This window comes from Misgurnus anguillicaudatus, chromosome 6, assembly GCF_027580225.2.
Source record: "Misgurnus anguillicaudatus chromosome 6, ASM2758022v2, whole genome shotgun sequence".
In the NCBI taxonomy this organism is placed as follows: Eukaryota; Metazoa; Chordata; class Actinopteri; order Cypriniformes; family Cobitidae; genus Misgurnus; species Misgurnus anguillicaudatus.
Genome location: NC_073342.2, coordinates 572609 through 592879, shown reverse-complemented (window position 1 = coordinate 592879; position 20271 = coordinate 572609). Strand labels below are relative to the sequence as shown.

At 43.3% G+C, this 20271-nt stretch overlaps 2 protein-coding genes across 2 annotated transcripts; one reads left to right on the top strand and one right to left on the bottom strand.

Moving 5' to 3' along the window:
• Positions 1-6152: 6152 nt before the first annotated feature.
• On the top strand, positions 6153-8033 carry LOC129428952 (uncharacterized). Its single transcript, XM_073868329.1, has 3 exons — positions 6153-6447; positions 6584-6802; positions 7414-8033. Exons 1-3 carry the CDS (start codon positions 6397-6399, stop codon positions 7918-7920), a joined length of 777 nt encoding a protein of 258 aa, XP_073724430.1. The 5' UTR covers positions 6153-6396; the 3' UTR covers positions 7921-8033.
• Positions 8034-8098: 65 nt separating this feature from the next.
• Positions 8099-12619, bottom strand: LOC129428939 (uncharacterized). Its single transcript, XM_073869101.1, has 7 exons — positions 12307-12619; positions 12131-12222; positions 11881-11985; positions 11592-11767; positions 10714-11310; positions 8307-10438; positions 8099-8222 (listed from the first exon to the last, which is right to left on the bottom strand). Exons 1-6 carry the CDS (start codon positions 12548-12550, stop codon positions 9214-9216), a joined length of 2439 nt encoding a protein of 812 aa, XP_073725202.1. The 5' UTR covers positions 12551-12619; the 3' UTR covers positions 8099-8222; positions 8307-9213.
• Between the last annotated feature and the right edge of the window lie 7652 nt (positions 12620-20271).

Genomic DNA, 20271 nt, shown 5'->3' with positions numbered 1-20271 from the left:
TCTGTATTTTTATAACAGTTAAAGCTATTTTCATGTAGTCGCGATGTTATATTGTGTCATCTTCATCAAAATAAAATGGATAAAAAACGTAGACCCCACTACATTGGTTTAAATAATATATGCTTATGTTGAACTCTTTATTCTTGTAAAAACACTGCTGTAAGCCTCTTCAGTTCCACTCATGCTCATACACGGACATTCAAAACAGTATAATTCACTTTTTATGTAGTTTACATCTTACAAATCATGTTTAACGCGATAAAGCACACAAACGGCACGTGATCAGCCATGCCTGACGTAAATGCAGCAAGCTACGGGAACCACAGTGCGTCCGACTTCACGTCTCCGTTTTCAGCTCCTCCCCGCCTGCTAATCTCGCCGATCGGTTACATACAGCCACAGCCGATGTCGAACACACCTAATATCATGCATTTATACCTTGCCTGTTCATTCATTGTTTGTCGTTCGTTGTATGATGTTGCCTGTCTCTAGTGTGCCCGAGTTTATGTTTAGCTTTATTTACCTGTATAATTTGATGATAAACTTCATTTGGATCCGCCTTCTGCCTCATCGTGTTGCTACCCGTGACAATTCCAGAGTATCCAACACAGACGACGACAAGAACTGGAAGCCTCTGGTAGAGCGCGATAGAGTCATGTTAGTCCACTCAGCATACAAGCGTTTTTAAAAACGTTTATTAAACATTAATATAACAACAGACTGAAGCTTTCTATAAACGTTTTGAATAACATTCTTATAACCAAACATTAACGTTAATACCACGTCTAAAAAACTGGACGCTTTTAGACGCTTCTAAGAACGTTAAAAAATAAACATTTCCAAACTTTCCAAATTTTTATAATGTTCCACTATGCAATGGTAATGTTGTAATGCTTACATTTTCAATGTTAATGTTTTTAGAACGTTCTGCTAACAATACAATTATAATGTTTTCAATGCTACCATTTTAAAAAGTTACATTGCATACACAATTGTAAAGTTTTCAATGCTACAGTTTTAAGAATGTCACATTACATACACAATAGTAATGTTTTCAATGCTGGGTATGAAGAACGTTCTGCTTACTATGCAATTATAACGTTTGCAATGCTACCGTTTTAAGAATGTTACATTACATACACAATAGTAACGTTTTCAATGCTGGGTATGAAGAACGTTCTGCTAACTATGCAATTATAATGTTTGCAATGCTACCATTTTAAGAATGTTACCTTACATCAGAGATGCTCACGAGTCTCTGAGCTCGAGTCCAAGTCAAGTCTCAAGTCTTTGAGCTCAAGTCCAAGTCAAGTCTGAAGTCTTTGAGCTTGAATCCAAGTCAAGTCTCAAGTCTCCGGGCTAGAGTCCAAGTCAAGTCTCAAGTCTCGTTGTAACAAATAAAACTCTAATAACAAATATAGAAATTACAAACATTTATAAAAAAGAACAAAGTTGCACATTAAATAAGGTCTAAAATTAGCATTAGGTACAAAAATCGAATTAAATGAATAATAACACTGTCTTTATTGTATAAATTAAATATTATTATTATAATTATTAGAGCAACATATGTGATTTTCTGTTTGTCTTGGGTTGTTTGATTAACATTAATGACACAGACTTAAGTAGGTTGATTGAGGTTACTGACTCTTTAAGAACAAATAAGCCCAGACTGGTTTCTGACTGGTTTCTTAAGACATAAAGAAATGTTTTTATTAGAAAAAGAATACTGTGAGATAATTTTGTGTGTATGTGCCCGGTCAAGAACAGAAAGATTTTATGTTGGCTTACTTTTTGAAATACTTCTCTCATATGCACTACTGAGGGCACTTAAACGCGTGCTCACACACAGGCCGAGCACTTCATGAAGAAGATGCAGCATAAACAGCTTCACATAAAAACGTTAGGTTGTTTTTCATTGCTCTATTCAGCAAATGTATGTTAATGGACTACAGTATAACACAAAGTAGCGCAACTCTGGACTTGACTGGAGCTGGACTGGACACATTTAACCGCATGTGCGTACAGAAATCTTCTCACTTTAGCGCCTTTTTGTGGTTAAATTGTTTAACCATTTAAACATTTGCAAGCCTTAGAAACACGTTAATGATAAACGTAACTTACCCTATTTAAATTTAATATTAATCTGCGAATCGCATCCGAGGTGAACCGCGGATCCATCACAGCATACCCAAAGCTTCAGATGAATGTCACAGCAGCGGCCGGTGCAGTCGACATGTATGTTCGCTAATGTGTGGCCGCGCGTGCGGAGCAGATACGTCACGTGTTACGTCCTGGGCAGGGTGTAGGTAACGGAGCGAGGGGAATAACAGCGAGCTCATCAGACATTTCTTAAAAATAAACATTGTTCACGAGTCCCCCGGCTCGAGTCCGAGTCGAGTCTGAAGTCTTTGAGGACGAGTCTCAAGTCGAGTCTGAAGTCACTGTGTGTGCGACTTAAGTCGCACTCGAGTCCGAGTCTCAAACTCGAGTCCCCATCTCTGCCTTACATACACAATGGTAACGTTTCAATGCTACAGTTTTAAAAATGTTACATTGCATACACAATGGTAACATTTACAATGCTAGGGTGTGTAGAACGTTCTGCTAACAATGCAATTATAACGTTTTCAATGCTACCGTTTTAAGAACGTTGCATTGCATACACAATTATAATGTTTGCAATGCTACAGTTTTAAGAATGTTACATTACATACAATAGTAACGTTTTTAATACTAAGGTATGTAGAACGTTCTAATAACAATACAATAATAAAGTTTCTAATGCTAACATTTAAAGGACATTTATTAATTGCAGATAACGTTAGAGAAACGTTCTACTAATGTTATTGCAAGAACGTTTTTGGATAACTATAGGAGAACCTTTAGAGAATGTTAGCCAAAGTTGCAGGGACGTTCCCTGTTAGCTGGGTTAATTCCTCTGGTGCTCTTCAGCTTGGAGATCCAAAATGTAACACAAGTAAACAATAGTTCTAAGGCACTCACAAGGAATATAAGTTAAAAGCCTTTATTTTAAACTTGGCTTTCCATTAAAAACATGCCAACATGTTTCGGCCTATGTGGCCTTCTTCAGGGCAAATTCAAAATCCCTTCCAGTTTGCTTATAGATCAAAGCGGGGTGTGGAAGAGCAACAGCTACTTTATTTAACTTGGTTTTAAAGCATCTGGAAGGAAGTAAAACACATGTCAAGCTTTTGTTTGTGGATTTTTCATCCGCTTTTAATTCTTTAAAACCTCATATCTTGGCAAACAAACTGATCGCTGATTTTGGTCTTGATTTTAACTTGATTGGTCGCTTGGATCTTAGATTTCCTAAAAGATAGGACTCAAACAGTGAGAGTAAATAGAAGTTTTTTATGTCCCCTGAGAACATCTACAGGTACCCCTCAGGGTTGTGTTTTATCCCCTTTATTGTATATTTATATACAAACAACTGTGTAAGCAATCACAAGAACAGTTTTTTTTTTAAGTTTGCTGACGACACAGTCATTGTGAGTCTTTTAGAAGATAGTGAATCATGTCATGGTCCTGTGATTGAAGACTTAGTATCATCTCTCTTTAACAGAAATGTAATGAGTTGTGCCAAATATGTAGTCTTAGACCGTGACAATTCCAATGTATCCAGAGTTTACAATGCTGCCCTCAGGTTTACGTTACAGAGTTCCTGTGATGAAATGTAACTTGTTAAAAAAAACGTTTGCCTTTCTCCCTCTAATGAAAGGGAAAAAATAGGATGACATAACCCCTTAAAAAGCCTGGACTACAACAGTTATGAATCACTGGCATGCTGTGAAGAAAAGTGTTGGGGGAAATGTCTCTGAGATAATGGAAAACGCAGACATGGAAAGCTGCAGCGAGGAATAGCCCACAGAGCAGGAGACTTTCTGTCTGCTGAACACAGAAAACAAACACCACATTCATAACAGACAATTAAGCAGAAGCAGCAAACTATCGCAAATTATTTTGAATACACAACAGAACAAAACCAATGGGTGTATAGAATGAACAGATGTTTCACCAACAAAATATTGTTTTGTAACTCCATAGAAACTTGGGGCGATGTTTGATTTGTGTTTTGTAATGGGAATTCCTTTCACTAATTATCGTGCGACAGCATGACTTCATCTGTTATGAACAAAATAAACTCTCTCTCAATTTTAGTTATGTAGCATTAATACACAGCAAAATCACTAGTCTTAAATGTACACTGCTGGTGTTTATATGAGTACCACCAGACCTGATGATACATATACCAGCAGTGTACAGTTAACACTGGTGATTTTGCTGTGTATGAGGAATTCTAATAATTTTATTTGACAAACAAATATAATGTAAATCACAATGTAAATCTCCATGTTCATGTTTTTTTTCCCTGTAAATACAAACATAGCATTAGATTTCATTGCTATGGTGTTGATGGAGTCAGCTCTCATCAAAGCCTGATACCTACAAATTTTTAGTAGCAGACCGTATTAATTCAATGAATCCCTAGGGGAAAACTAATAGGAAAATTGGATTGCCAGTACTTTTAATGAATTCTGATTAAAAGAGGTATTACAGCAACACTTTAAAACAAGGTTGTATTTATACAAACAGTGTTTACGAAGATAATTGCGGCACTTTGAGATAATTTTGTGCAAACATGTCTGTTCAAGTGCATACATGTTGACATGTGGTTTACGGGGACAATTCCATAGACACATTGCATTTTATATTGTACAAACTGTATTCTATTCCCCTAACCTACCCTTGTCCCTTACCCCAACCATCACAAAAACCTCAGTCTTTAATCTATGAAAATTTACCAGTATAGTTTAGTATGTTTTTTAAGACGTTCACACTTCCTGTGTCCCCGTAAACCATTGTTATACTGTAGCATAGTAAACAGGGGCCTCATTTATTAAACTGTGCGTAGGATCCTTACTAAAAGTCTACATACATACAAAAGCCAAAAATGGCATATGCCAAAAAATATTAAGACTTATAAGCATTGTTCCCTTTATAAAAATCACAGATCACATGCAAGTGTGCGTACATGAATCACCCTGCAAGCCCATTCTCCCATTCAGTTTTTTTATAGATCGCAACCTTTGTGTGGGAACTGGCTGGAAACTGGGCTGGAAACGTGCGTACACCAGTTTCCACGCAAACGTTTATAAATGAGACCCCTGGTCATTATACACTATTCATGTCTCCGTAAACCACATATACCATGTTAGGATTCGGGACGCGGAAGAACCCAAGTGCAGACATGGATAACAACACAAGACTTTATTTAACAAAACTGGGTAAAAAAACAGGGAAAACAAAACCCACGAGGGGGCAAACAAAACAGAATAAACACTAAATACACTAAACTACACAATGATCAAACATTAAACATAAACTGGACTAGATATTCTCAATTACAAGGTACTCACAGACAGAACGAAACGGACCCGTACAGAACACCAAACACAAGGACTTTAAATAGGGAAAACTAAATGACACACACCTGAAAAGAATAACAAGTAAGGGATCGGGGAAAAAGTGACAAGACCCGGGAAATGCGTGGTCAGAATAAACCAATACTAAAACCACACATCTCCCACATGAAACATTGTACTGTCAGAACCCTGCCATGCTGAACTAGATCTAAATACAAACAAGGATCTGGCAGGATCCTGACATACCAACCAGAGAAAACGTGAACTCAGTATTTGTGCCCTGTCTTAATCATTGAGATGTGGCTTTCCGTGCGCATGCTTGGGACATGGGAACACGCAAAACTTTGTAAGGAGCAGGGCCGGATTAACCAATGGGCATTATGATCACAGGCCCAGGGGTCCATGTGCACTTGGGGCCCAAGCAAAGGGAAGAAAATTACATTTAAAAAAATCTAAATAATCATATAATTGTTTAAGCGCAAATAACCTCACAGCAGTGCACAGTGAATTTATCAGACGTCCTCTACTCTTTCATCTATCCTGAATTTGTATATGTCCTGTAAATGCAGCCGTCCGCGTTTGTCCATGGATAAGTATCATTTGGAAGCTGCGCAGATACCTGCATGCGAGACAAAGATAGACGCTGAAAGTTTGTTGTATTCCGATCCCCTCCCTCTGCATACTTTGCGCAGCAGAGGTTGGCACACATTGCCAACAGACAGACAGGTAGGCAGGCGCTCCTTACACGTTGTATACCAGCTGTGTTTTTTTTATTGTGTGGAAGTGAGTGAAGATCAAATGACTTAAAGGGGCAGTATGTAGGAATTACCCCCATCTAGTGGTGAAATTGAATTCTTGCATTCAAACGAAGTGTGCTCTTTAGCGCCTCGCTTTTTCAAATGCGTGTTGCAACTACGGTAGCTGTTATGTACCAAGAAGCTATGACAACATGTTTTCCAATAGCACTTCATCAAGTTTTCTTTCTGGTGCTGATTCTGAGGTTCGTTATTTGAAACAAACTGCAAATTGACTCTCAACGAAAAAAATAATGTTACAGTATGAATCACAAACCGTAAATAGCATTAACTATGTTAATTATAATAATTATGAAATATTGTCGATGTACGTGCATTTAGATATCTTTAGTTGATCCTACGGTAGTGAGAGGAAGAGGTAGAGCGAGAGGACAGAGAGGCAGAGGATCGGTCGGAGCTAGGCGAGGAGCAGGACGACGAGGAAGAGGAGGAGAACGGGAGACACAACCACGTCGGGGTAGACGCCCGTCAGCTAACGTTACAAGAGACGATCTTGAAAGAATTGAAGGTTACCAAAGGCAGAGAAGAGAAGCGACAGAGGTTTGTACAATTTATTTGGCTAGCAGCAGTTATGAATATTAATTTTCTGCCCAATCCTATGCACGTCGCGAAATAGTCACAACGTGAGCTAATTGAGTGTTTTTGTAAACAAAGACCTATAGAAAGTATTATAGAGAATGTTTTCAATAGCCACAACGTAATTCAATGTTTTTGTAAACAAAGGCCTATAGGAAGTATTATAGAGAACAATGTTTTCAATAGCCACAACGTAATTCAATGTTTTTGTAAACAAAGGCCTATAGGAAGTATTATAGAGAACAATGTTTTCAATAGCCACAACGTAATTCAATGTTTTTGTAAACAAAAACCTATAGAAAGTATTATAGAGAACAATGTTTTCAATAGCCACAACGTGAGCTAATTCATTGCTTTTGAAAATGAAGACCTATAGAAAGTGATATAGAGAGCAATGTTTTCTTGTGCACCCTGATAACATTTTATATTGTTAACACTGATAAATAAAATCCCAGCATTGCCTACAGTACACATACAGCAAAACATGTTCAAACTGTTGGCTATATAGATCTACCCTAATACATACCTGTATATCTAATGGCCTAACACAATCTTATTTCCTTTCATATCTTCAGAGACTTCTGCAGGATATGACCCTAGATGATCACAGACGCCTTACAGCTGGAATGTTGGAGAGGCAGCCGGGACTGATCTTTGACCTATTGTTTACACATCAGCAAAGACATGGTGCCTATACATTTGCGGAGGTACCAGGACTACCTTGGTGTACCTGTAGCCACTGCAGAGACATGCCAACTGACAGGGAGCGGAAATGCTGTGGACAAGACCCATTCCACTGTGTGAGCCTCCTGCCACATTTCACGCAATACTGCTTGGATGAGGGTTATCTGCGGATACATAGGCAATACAGGGAGGACCTCACAGCATTTGGAAATGTTAGGGAGCCCGGTGATGACAACAGGGAATACAGATATGCAGCTTACAGACACTTTATTTTCTGGCAGCATGGTGCATTAGGACAGGGGAACAGGAGAGTGATTCCTAACTGCTGTGTTTCCAGAATTAGGGAAAAATTCCCAGACCCTCATGGACAATACACCGGCTACATTCCAGGGATCTAAAAGATTGCCATTAGAATTTTTGTAAATAGTTATTTTTATATATATTTTGTATTCACTTCTACCTTTGTGTTCACTTTTAAGTTTGTTATAAAGAATAAAAGTTTTTTATTTGACTCAGTGCTGTATTTGTCATAAAGTAGAGATTAGATTGCAATAACAAAATTGATACACAAAAAGATTGAAATAAATGTTGTAGATTTATTAATATTTACAATTTTTTTGCACATGTGCTAATAACTCGAATACAAGCAAAACAACAGCTTAATCTGCCTCCAAGTTGGTAGTAGCATGAAAGGCTGATCCTGTAAAAGACATGATTGCCATTAGTCATTTGCGCACAATTCAATATTAGTTAGAATTACGGCATGTAAATGTTTCTCACTTACCTAAACCTCTGCTGACGTGTGTACGCAACAACTCTGATGTCGGTGGTGGAAGTATCGGGGGCACAACACCAAGCCGCCTTGGATCATCGGGGCATAGAGTCCTCTTTCGTGGCATCCCAACTCCGCTTATAAATCTCCCTTTTAAGATGCGTGCTTGCAACTCAGGGATGTAAGCATATGATTTTTCACACTTTACAGTGTAAAGGCTGTATCTTCTTGCATTTTTGTTGTACTTCTTCTTAAAACTAAATAGAAACATTTTTAAAGATCATCTACTTTTAAGACAATTATTAATATGCAATTATTTGAATACAACTGTTATGATTTGCAAGAGGGAACCCAAGTGCAGACAGAGGGATAAACACTAAAGACTTTTATTGATAATATAAACAGAAAACAAAACCCACGAGGGGGCAAAACAATATAAACAGGAATACTAAAGAACACTAAACTAGACAGGACTAAACTGTGACACTAAACTGGAAACACTAAACAATAAACTAGACAAAACACTTAATATATAAACACTAGACTTGACTTGACTTTTAAACAGAGTACTCACAGGTATTGGGAACACAGAAACAATGCACAAGCACAGGACAATGAATACAAGAGGATTAAATAGGGTAACAAATCAAGAGGGGAACAGGTGATATAAATCAAACAATAATGGGATAATTAATGAGGAAACAAGGGGGCGGGGTCAAGAGACGAGACTGAGAGCACATGGCTAGGAATAAACAAAGCCAGTGCTCTCACACAAAACATGGGTCTGTCATGGTTCTGCCACAAGACTAGATAAAACAAAGGACAAGATGGCAGAACCATGACAGAACCCCCCCCTTAAGGAGCGGCTACCAGACGCTCCCCAGGGGAACACTAAACACGAGACATGACAGACTGGAAACTAGACAGAACCCAAAAAAAACATGACAAATAACAGCAATGGCAAACAATGAAGAATTACAAAAGGGTTGGGGTGACACAATAAAAACAATAAACAAGGGAGGGGGGGAGGGGGAACAGAGTTTATAGGAGGAGGTCCAGGTAGGGTGGGATTGGGCGGGCAAAAAGTCTTAGGTCCAGGGGAATCAGACGAGGGCTGAGGATGAGAAGTACGGGCAGGTTTAGTGGGGGTCTTGGAAGTAGGTCTGGGAGAAGACACATGAGGAAAACTTTCAGACTGGACAAACTGGGACGGGACAGCGGCCGGATTGACAGGGGGAACGAACGGGAACATGGTTGGGTTCCATGGAGCAAAGGGGGCGGACAGGGAAGCAGACGAGGGCGAGCCAGGACTCACTGGGTAGGGGAGAGAGTACAGAGAGGACATGGAGACAGTAGCAGGGGACCAGGCAGACGAACAGGATGACTGTGCTGGGGACGAAGCAACATAAGGAGCCGGTGAGACAGGGGGCGCTGTGGCTGGCAGTGGTGACGAGACAGGGACCGTGACAGGGGGCGCTGCGGCCGGCAGCGGAGACGCGACAGGGACCGTGACAGGGGGCTCTGCGTCCGGCAGCGGAGACGAGACAGGGGGCGTTGCTTCCGGCAGCGGAGACGAGACAGGGTCCGTGACAGGGGGCGCTGCTTCCGGCAGCGGAGACGAGACAGGGTCCGTGACAGGGGGCGCTGCGTCCGGCAGCGGAGACGAGACAGGGTCCGTGACAGGGGGCGCTGCGTCCGGCAGCGGAGACGAGACAGGGTCCGTGACAGGGGGCGCTGCGTCCGGCAGCGGAGACAAAACAGAGTCCGTGACAGGGGACGCTGTGGTTGGCTGCGCAGACGGCAGGGACTGCAGCGGTGGCTGCGCAGACGGCAGGGACTGCAGCGGTGGCTGCGCAGACGGCAGGGACTGCAGCGGTGGCTGCGCAGACGGCAGGGACTGCAGCGGTGGCTGCGCAGACGGCAGGGACTGCAGCGGTGGCTGCGCAGACGGCAGGGACTGCAGCGGCGCGGGCAGAGGGTCCACAACCCCTCTCCTCCTCCTCTTCTTTCTCGGGCGTGGTGCGGAGACGAGACAGGGTCCGTGACAGGGGGCGCTGCGTCCGGCAGCGGAGACGAGAGAGTTGCCGTGACAGGGGGCGCTGCGTCCGGCAGCGGATACGAGACAGGGTCCGTGACAGGGGGCGCTGCGTCCGGCAGCGGAGACGAGACAGGGTCCGTGACAGGGGGCGATGCGTCCGGCAGCGGAGACGAGACAGGGTCCGTGACAGGGGGCGCTGCGTCCGGCAGCGGAGACGAAACAGAGTCCGTGACAGGGGACGCTGTGGTTGGCTGCGCAGACGACAGGGACTGCAGCGGTGGCTGCGCAGACGGCAGGGACTGCAGCGGTGGCTGCGCAGACGGCAGGGACTGCAGCGGTGGCTGCGCAGACGGCAGGGACTGCAGCGGTGGCTGCGCAGACGGCAGGGACTGCAGCGGCGCGGGCTGAGGGTCCACAACCCCTCTCCTCCTCCTCTTCTTTCTCGGGCGTGGTGCAGATGCCAGGGCAGGCGAGGGGAGAACTGTGGTGGGAGCGGCAGGTTCCGACGAGGACCCCTCGGACGGTGACTCCCACGAAACTCTCCGCTCTCGCTTACCTCTGAGGTCAGGGGGTTGGACATGGGTGGCAGGAACAGGAGTGGTGATCGCTGGGTCCTCCAGCGCCAGCACTCCAACGGTGAGGCCCTCAGGTATAGGAGGCAGTGGGGCAGGTGGAGATGCAGCCCTAGCTGAGGGCCTGGGCTCTGGCCGATTACTAATATAACGCACCAAGTCCTCGAAGCCCAGGTACTTCAGCAACCTCATCTCGCCGGGGTTGAGAGGCTCGTTGAGGCAACGACTAAAAATCAACTTAAGTTCATCCTCGGTGAAATTGGTGCCTCTTGCTGCTCGCCTGAAGTCCACCGCAAAGGGTAAGACTTCTGCCTCCTTCTGGCGGAGGCTGAATAATATGTGAGCTTGGCGGGCTCGCTCAACTGGGTCCACTCTGTCTGCTGGGTTCATTTCTGGCTTGTGCATTCTGTTATGATTTGCAAGAGGGAACCCAAGTGCAGACAGAGGGATAAACACTAAAGACTTTTATTGATAATATAAACAGAAAACAAAATCCACGAGGGGGCAAAACAATATAAACAGGAAGACTAAAGAACACTAAACTAGACAGGACTAAACTGTGACACTAAACTGGAAACACTAAACAATAAACTAGACAAAACACTTAATATATAAACACTAGACTTGACTTGACTTTTAAACAGAGTACTCACAGGTATTGGGAACACAGAAACAATGCACAAGCACAGGACAATGAATACAAAAGGATTGTTGAGGACGATATCCACTAGTGCTTTGTGACTCTTGGAATCTCTTTCAATCCACTCTTTATCCTGAGTGTCTTCAAGGTGATCGTGTTGGCAGCTCCCTGTTTCCCAGGTGTGATTGTTGCAAACATGATGTAGAACTCCAATCCAAAGTCCCTGAGTAAAATAAAACAAATAAACACACACACACACACACACACACACACAAAATTATCATATCACAGGTATTTTAATTATCAAAATATTGTTGAAATTTTTTTCAATCTTACAAGAAATTCCTGAAATGTGTCTGCTGTCTTACAACACCACCAGAAATGATTCACTATATCCCTCAGCCAGTGAAGGAGAACAGCCTGTCCTTTCATCTTTGCAGCCTTATAGACAAAACAAAACACAAACATAGCAAGTTATTCCATGCATTTATTTTGCATGGAAACCCAACATAATATGATGATTTCAGAGATATGCAGGCAGGTACAGGACAGTGTTATTAATTACATTAGATGTATTTGAACTTACAGTAGAGATCTTTTTGGCAAGACTTTTTGCACCATGCCACATGTCCAGGCTGTGGTGAATTCTCAGATCCTTATATCTGCCTTTGTCTGGGTCTGTGAATTGATGAAACATTTTATTCCCAGTGTCTCGATCAGCATTTCAATATTTTTATTTCATTTTATCTGATGACCACTTACTCAGGAGGGCTCCAATCTGGACATGAGCATCCGTGCAGAACTCCACGACCTTTATCTCTTGGGTAAGCTTGTCCACTGTCTGTATAAAACCTTCCTTCTCCATTATATTGGAGTTCCAGTTGGTCTGCCGCTTGTCTATAGTGGCCACATGCACGATTTCCTTAGAGTCAAGCTCCATGGTCGTGTAACTACAGTATTGTGCAGAATGTCCTGGTGAGTCATTTCTGCCATCACCTAAAAACATTCAGAAATTTCAAAATACAACACGTGTATTTTAGGTGCTTGCAAAATTAGTTTCATTTTATAACAGTGGAAAAAAGCATGTAGAATCAAATATTAAACTGAATGACGAAAATAGAAATTTTCCGCGAGAAAAAAAATTACAACTTGATGGCAGGCGTAACACAATCATGAAAAGTAACTTAATAATCTAAGTGGGCGTGGCATGAAACGCTTATTAATTTAACTTACAACAAACATAGCCCAAATAGCTATTCACCACACAACTTTAATACACGTTCTACTATTACGCTGCCTATGAAAAACACAACCAAGTAATGAAAAAAGATCGTGGTGATATTGACTTACCTGTCGAGAAGAAAGCAGGCAACTTCAGCATCCCTTTGGAATTCTTTCGCCTTCATCAGCTCTTTCCACCTGCTAAAAGCTATCTCGATATTTACTCTACTTTTTTGAATTCGCCTGTCACGTTTCCTTTTTAATTCCTTTTTGGTTGGCTCGGATAATTCCTTACTCTTTGCCTCAGCGTAAGTATGATCATCCATTGTGATGTGTTGTTCGTAACCGTGCTGTGCAAAGCGGCGCATGCGCATCGCAGTAATCTCGTCGTCCGTTTCAGCTGGATCACGTGACGCTGGCTCACGTGATGCTGGCTCTGAAAGAAAACGCGTTGTGGAAACGCGTTGCTGTAGGCTAGTGCTTTTTGTCCCTCTCTGCTAATTGTAGTTTTTTAATATGGCGTAACTACATGGAAGCCTACTTGAGCTTACCCGTCCAATGTAAGTAAATAGAAGAAATTCTAAGCTTACAAAGGAAAGTCAGATCATCGGCAGAGGTCATTTGACACCAATGACGACATATTTATGAATAAAGACATTGATTTCCATTAATAAAGCACATAAATTATTACATACTGCCCCTTTAACTACCTGCACCAGTGCATCAGCTTTACAGCTAATTAGTCAAAAGGTAACTACAGTTAACGTGTGTCTTGCTAACATGAACTTTTAAGTTTTCTAAATATTAGATAAGGCAAAAGTAGGAGTTTAGTTTAAAATGTAAAACTTTTTGTAACAACAATTGGGGAAGGTTGCATACAGTAGCAAACTGGTATCGGACATTTTCAAAAAAACTGTTACGTAAGTAATACCCTACCTTATTTGTTTTTTTAGGGAAACACAGAAAGGGACATTTCAGACGAAACTTGTGTCATTTACTGCGTTACTTATTCCATTGTTTTCAATGAAAACACACAACGAGTAATTAATGTGTATTTAATATATTAATATATTATACAAAATCAAAGCATTTGAGGAAGACAGGGATATCTGGAGATACAAAAATGTACGATATGTGGAAAATAATGTGTTTTTTGATCCATAAACCACGCAAACACATTATTTTCCACGTATCGTACATTTTTGTATCTCCAGATATCCCTGTCTTCCTCAAATGCTTTGATTTTGTACAAAACTCGTTTTCAAAAGCACTGTGTCCCTGAATGGTCAGTAATCTGTACGTTGTGATTGGTCAAAATCAGGGCTGGGCTGGGACAAAAAATTGGCCCTGGCATTTTGGCCCAGACCGGCCCACTACATAGGATCACAAATCTTTGTGCAACCTTGACTATAACTCCATATAATGATTAAGTAGAAAAGTATAAGCGCTGACACGTGACATTACAAAAATGTAAGCGCTGTAAAAGGCTTTGCAGGTTTTAAAAATAATAGTATAAGCCAGTGAGTGCACAATGGTGTGCACCTTATGATAACACTGAGACAAGATAAATGTTACAATGGCAAGCCACAAGCCCCATTACAGTGTGTGCAGAAAATTTTGATCACTTTTTTTCTGAACACCTTTTACCAATTCCAAACCAAAGTAATTTAATAACCAACATTAATTTTGTATATATATTTTCCTTTCATCCTATTTTATGCCCTTGCTGCTCGAATCAGGATTTCTTGTATAATGGTCATACCTCAGTTTTGCAATTTCCATGCATGGCATCTTTCTTATGGACATAAATAATGAATGTCCAGTGTGTGTTAAACATTTTTGGCCCATTTTAAATTTAAAGGAATAGTCTACTCATTTTCAATATTAAAATATGTTATTACCTTAACTAAGAATTGTTGATACATCCCTCTATCATCTGTGTGCGTGCACGTAAGCGCTGGAGCGCGCTGCGACGCTTCGATAGCATTTAGCTTAGCCCCATTCATTCATTTGTACCATTTAGAGATAAAGTTAGAAGTGACCAAACACATCAACATTCCTCCCATTCAAGACGAGCAGCCACACGAGCAAGCCTGGTGGTACAAAATAAAACGCAGCGCTTTTCCAAGCGGATTCAAAAGAGGAACTACATTTTATGGCGTAATAGCACCCTTGGGAGCACTTCGACTCGCCTGAAAAGTCCGCTCCCCTTCTCACTCTCATAATGGGAGAGGGAGGGTGTTACTGGGCCGAGTCGAAGCACTCCCAAAAGTGCTACGTTTTATTTTGTACCACCAAACTTGCTAATAATTCTGCACACTTAAATATAAGGTGCTTTTTCTCCAGTCAGCCATCATTAACAATAATGTATTACTTATAAATGCTTTATTTACAAAATTAATGGTAGTTAAAAATTTATTTGGTTTGGAATTAGTAAAATATGTTTGATAAGAACTGTGATCAAAAGTTTGATGTAATAATTCTGCCCACAATGTATTTTATTGCAGTGTAATCACTGTCATGTTGCAAACAGCCATTGATCTATCATTTGTGTTTTTGACTGTGTTTTATTAACTCTTTCACTGCCAGCATTTTTTAAAAAAGTTGCCAGCCAGCGCCAGCGTTTTTCATGATTTTTACCAAAGTTTAATGCCTTCCAGAAAATGTTCTTCTTCAGATATATAAACATACAATATACCAAATGAAAGAACAGACCCTCTGCTTTCAAACAAAAAAAAAACGTTTCATCCTACCTTGAGTAGTTCTTTTGTAATCAGCTTTTGAATATGGGTAGGTTTCTACAAAAACACCACATTTTGAGCAAAAAGCAGAGATAATTCCATGTTTGTGACGGACTTTTCATAGAGATCCCATTCAGAGCGATCTTGCCATAGGGCAATACTTCCGGGTTTAAAAAAGTTGCGGAAGGGCGCCACCTGGTGGATAATAGCGGTATTGCGGAAAGACGGAAAATCTCGTCATTGGCGGGGAAGCGTTTTCTCTTAATTGACAAGATATCTCGTCAATGGCGGGGAAAGAGTTAAGAGGATATCTAACAACAGTGTTTTAAAAGCAGTTCTGCTTACCGCATGTCAACTCGCTTCTCAGTCGTCTCTTATTTTGACAGACGCACACTGACGCTGCATGCTTCATAAAATGCCCTAAAAGTTGTTATTGGGCTAGCCAAATGTCAAATCAAAAAGAACCAATGGGCTGGTGATTAGGTGTCTCCTGGGCCGGTCTGTCCGAAAAAACAAACATCTTATGCTAACTTTTTTGGAAAATGCAGTACATTGCCACCGCACCTTTTAGCGCCATTAATGAATTACATTAAAACAAAGAAAGAAAGCAACGGGCTACGTTGCGCGATGAACGAGTGTTATGGGCTGGTCAGACAAAAATAGTGCGAGATGTAAGATACGTCTGTATGATACTCGCTCTCTGTTTCTTGTGTGTGTCAGATCATCGCTCTCTGTTTCCATCTGACACAAAAAACAGAAGGGGAGGGGTGGAGCTTGTTAAGAGATGATTGGGCCAGCCCAGTGTCAGTATGGAAAATTAACCAATGGGCCGCTGCCCATGCTTTATGAGGCCGGTCGTTGGCCAATTAAAAAAAATATATATATCATATTATATTCACCGGCCCCCAAGGACGTCGGCCCACCGGGCATTTGCCCGGTGTGCCAGATTACCAGTCCAGCCCTGGTCTAAATACCTCTGACATCAGACGGAAATGTGACGCTCCTTACCATATTTGAAAGATTTGCTCACAATGCAATGCTAACGTTTTGGTTACATATGTAACCCTCGTGCTCTGAAGGAATGGAACAGAGACGTCATGTCGTGACTGACGAATTGGGAACGCGTCTCGTGGGACCAATCTACTTCGAGAAACTTCTAAAACGCGATTGAACTTGGCATGCAGATATTTGCATCTGCCTGTGCCACCCCGCCGTGCAAGTATTTAATAAGAGGCAGGTGCAGTTATCATATGTAACTGAGACGTTCCCTTCCAGTCAGTCACTACGACATCACGTTGTGACCGACAAATTGGGAATCCCTACCAAAGCATCACTGAAGCTGACCCTTCCAGTACCTGCGAACTTTTTGGCTCTCCTGTTTTTGTGACGTTTTTGCACTAACGGCCTTCCATAATGGTACAGTCATGCAACACCAAAAAGAAGGCTGCAAGCCAACACAGGAGACGTTCCTAAGTGTTCTCACTGATCTGAGGAGAGAACCCGAGAGGATACCAGCTCGATACAAACACTGTAAAATCTAGTGAACGTGTCACAGGAGTGACGATCTTTTAGGCGGAACCAAAAATCGGGCAAGTTTGGTTCCGCCCGGATGTTTCCGCCCGGGCCGGTAAGAGCAAACACCGGACATCCGGTAGCGCCGCGAACGCTGTAATCAGCCGAATTACATACAGCTGGGAGTTATTAGGAGGAGCGCCGGGTGATTGGAGGAGGACAACACTCAGGAGAGTATTTTAGAGCAGTTTGAACCACAGTCTGGGTGCTTATTATCCCTGTTGTTGGTGTGTATCGAGCGCTGAGTTGGGCTCACCGGGTACGCTAGTCTGGATTGCTGTATTTGCTCTCTCTCTCGTTTGGATTATAGACTTACATTGAGGAAGATACCGAAGACCTTATAGGTAGGAGGATTAAACGAATACTGACCTTGGATGAAAGAAACGAAGGCAAGACGCACCGTTGTGAGTAACTTATACGTCTGTGGAGAAGTGTTGTGGTGGCTGGAAAACGCCCTGTCTGTGCATCTGGAATTACTACAGCGTGAAGGCAACCTAGGGCGAAGAAAGTACAGCAGTTGTGAGTAATCGAACCTTCTTATGAAAGTGTTGTGCATGGATCTGACCTGTATGTCTCTCTGAGTGTTCCGAGAGAGAGTAGACGGCCCTATCCTTGAGCCAGCGCGGTAGGTGAGCCGAAGGGTCTTTGTGTGGAAACAACTCCAGTGACGAAAACAAATACTAGGCCGTGTTGCCATCTCCATATTCTCGTCCAGAGCGAAGTAAAGGAAGACGGGCGGCTATTGTGTGCACCGAGTGGTGGGTGAGTCTTGGATGTAGAAATTTTCACTTGAAGTGGTGCTGTGTAATGCTGTGTATTGCAGTGGGATTGCTGTTGTCTTGTCTGACGTACCCCCGCCTCCAGTCACTCGCTCCCGAGACGACGAAGAGGAAAGAACGGTCCTAGAGTAAGACCTGTACATGATTATGCTGTGAGTGTGTTTCAGTCTTAAAATCACGGAGTGGCATCTCGAAGTATTTTCCCAGCCAAACGCTCGGCGGGCTTGAGTTTAGGAGTGGCGGTGAAGAACTGTGCTATTGACGGTGTGTGAGTATTACCTATAATATTGCTACCTTACCTGTGTCTTTTGATCATCACAGAGCTTGAGGCGAAGGAGATCCGCCGCCCCGAGGTCTCGACGAAAGGGCGCCCCGGTCCAGTTTTCGATCGACCAACGGGTCTCGAGGAAAGGGCAGCGCTCGACCCGGTGTGCCGGCGTGACGATCTCGCCCCTCTGTAGACCAACGAGCTCGCCGAGAGGGTTTTGGCCCCCGGCGCCACCTAGGAAACCACTGTCCAGTTGACGCATCACGTAGCCAGCCATCGTAAGTCCGCCACCCTGTTGAATGAAACATAACCTGTTAAAATTGCTAAATCAACAGGAAGAGGAGTGTGTCGTGAAGGTTGTGCAGAGAGCCATACCTACCTCGAAGCGGTGGCCAGCAGACATCTGTGGAGAGAGAGAGAGACAGCGTGAATGTCAAGATAACGAACTGTGAAGAGAGCCATACGTACCAGAAGCTGTAGCCAGCGATGAGGTGAGAGAAACCATTGGAAACTGATTCACTGTGCCTTTGTGTCCCAGCAGTCATCTGTGGAGAGAGAGAGAAAGCCAGCGTGACCGCTGAGATATCAAGCCGTTCAGAGAGCCATACGTACCAGAAGCTGTAGTCAGCGACGAGGTGAGAGAAACCATTGGAAACCGATTCACTGTGCCTTTGTGTCCCAGCAGTCATCTGTGGAGAGAGAGAGAAAGCCAGCGTGACCGCTGAGATATCAAGCCGATCAGAGAGCCATACGTACCAGAAGCTGTAGTCAGCGACGAGGTGAGAGAAACCATTGGAAACCGATTCACTGTGCCTTTGTGTCCCAGCAGTCATCTGTGGAAGAGTAGAGAGAACCAGTGTGAGTGTTGAAGGAACGAGCAAGGAAGGAAAGCCCATACTTACCAACAACCGTAGTCGGTGAAGAGGTGAGAGTACCCTTTGAGGTCGATCCATCGTGTCCTTGTGCCCCGGCTGTAGTCTGTGGAGAAAGAGAGAACAGGGAAGGAGAGTGAGTCGACCAGCGAGGAGCTGTGCGAGATAGGCGGTGAACCGCCTCGAGCGAGCTACAGGTACACGGATACGAACAAGTCTATACCAACACTGATTTTGATTTATTCTGCCTCCAGGAAGGAAGAGGAGCGCGCCACGGGCAGAGGGAACCAGAGGCGGGAGCCCGTTCCCCGACGAAACCCCCCTACCCCCTGTCACTAACTTGCTCGTGGCCCCCCTGGAGGGCAGAGCTGGACATTAGTTTTAATTTCCCTTTCCCCAATCCCCAGTACTTTTTAAATATTTAAATAAAGAATATTTTTATACTTACCTGTTCCTCGTTGTTGTTTGGTCATTGGGTTGGTTTTGGGGACCTCCTCGAGGTGGAAATTGAAAAGGGGCGTGGCCTAACCATTAGCAGCCAGCCCCGGGCTTGTGACAGATTTTGGCGTAGTCAGCAGGATTCCACCTCGAGTTGAGTAACCAGACTAGCCCAATGACCGACAACGCGGGGCCCGCAGCCCAACCCCGTGCGGTGCCTGTCTTTATGGGCAGCCCTTGGGTCCAAAAGTATGGAGGGACAGAGTCGGGAGTACGGCTAACGGAATGGAAGGCCCAGTTAGAGTATCTAGCCGACCTACAAGGCCTTAGTGTAGCCCAGCGGCTCCAGTTCGTGCTGAACTCCCTAGAGGGAGAAGCGCGGCGAGAAGTACAGGCCGCCCCTGAAGCTGTCCGAACCAATGCCCAAACTATATTCCAGTTTCTCACCGAGCAATATGGTGACCACACCCCTGTAGCCGTCCTCCGTTTCCAATTTTTTAATATTAAACAAGGCCCCCGACAACCCATTATAGCGTTTGCCCTGAGACTGCGTGAGCAGTTCACCCGGCTCCAGACCCGCCGCGATCATGGGCTGGGCGACGGAGAGACTTTGTTGCGCGACCAGGTCCTTCTGGGGATGAAAGAGGGCCCCGTGAGACAAAGCCTGAGGGTCCAGTTTCGGAGAGACCCCAACCTCACATTTGAAGATCTAAGGAAGGAGGCGCTAGCTCTGGAGGGCGATGAGGTTGAAGTAAGTGAGACCCCAATATGCGCGGCTGTAAATGAGAGCGTGCCAACACAACCAGAACGCACGGATTGGAAGCAGGCTCTGAAAG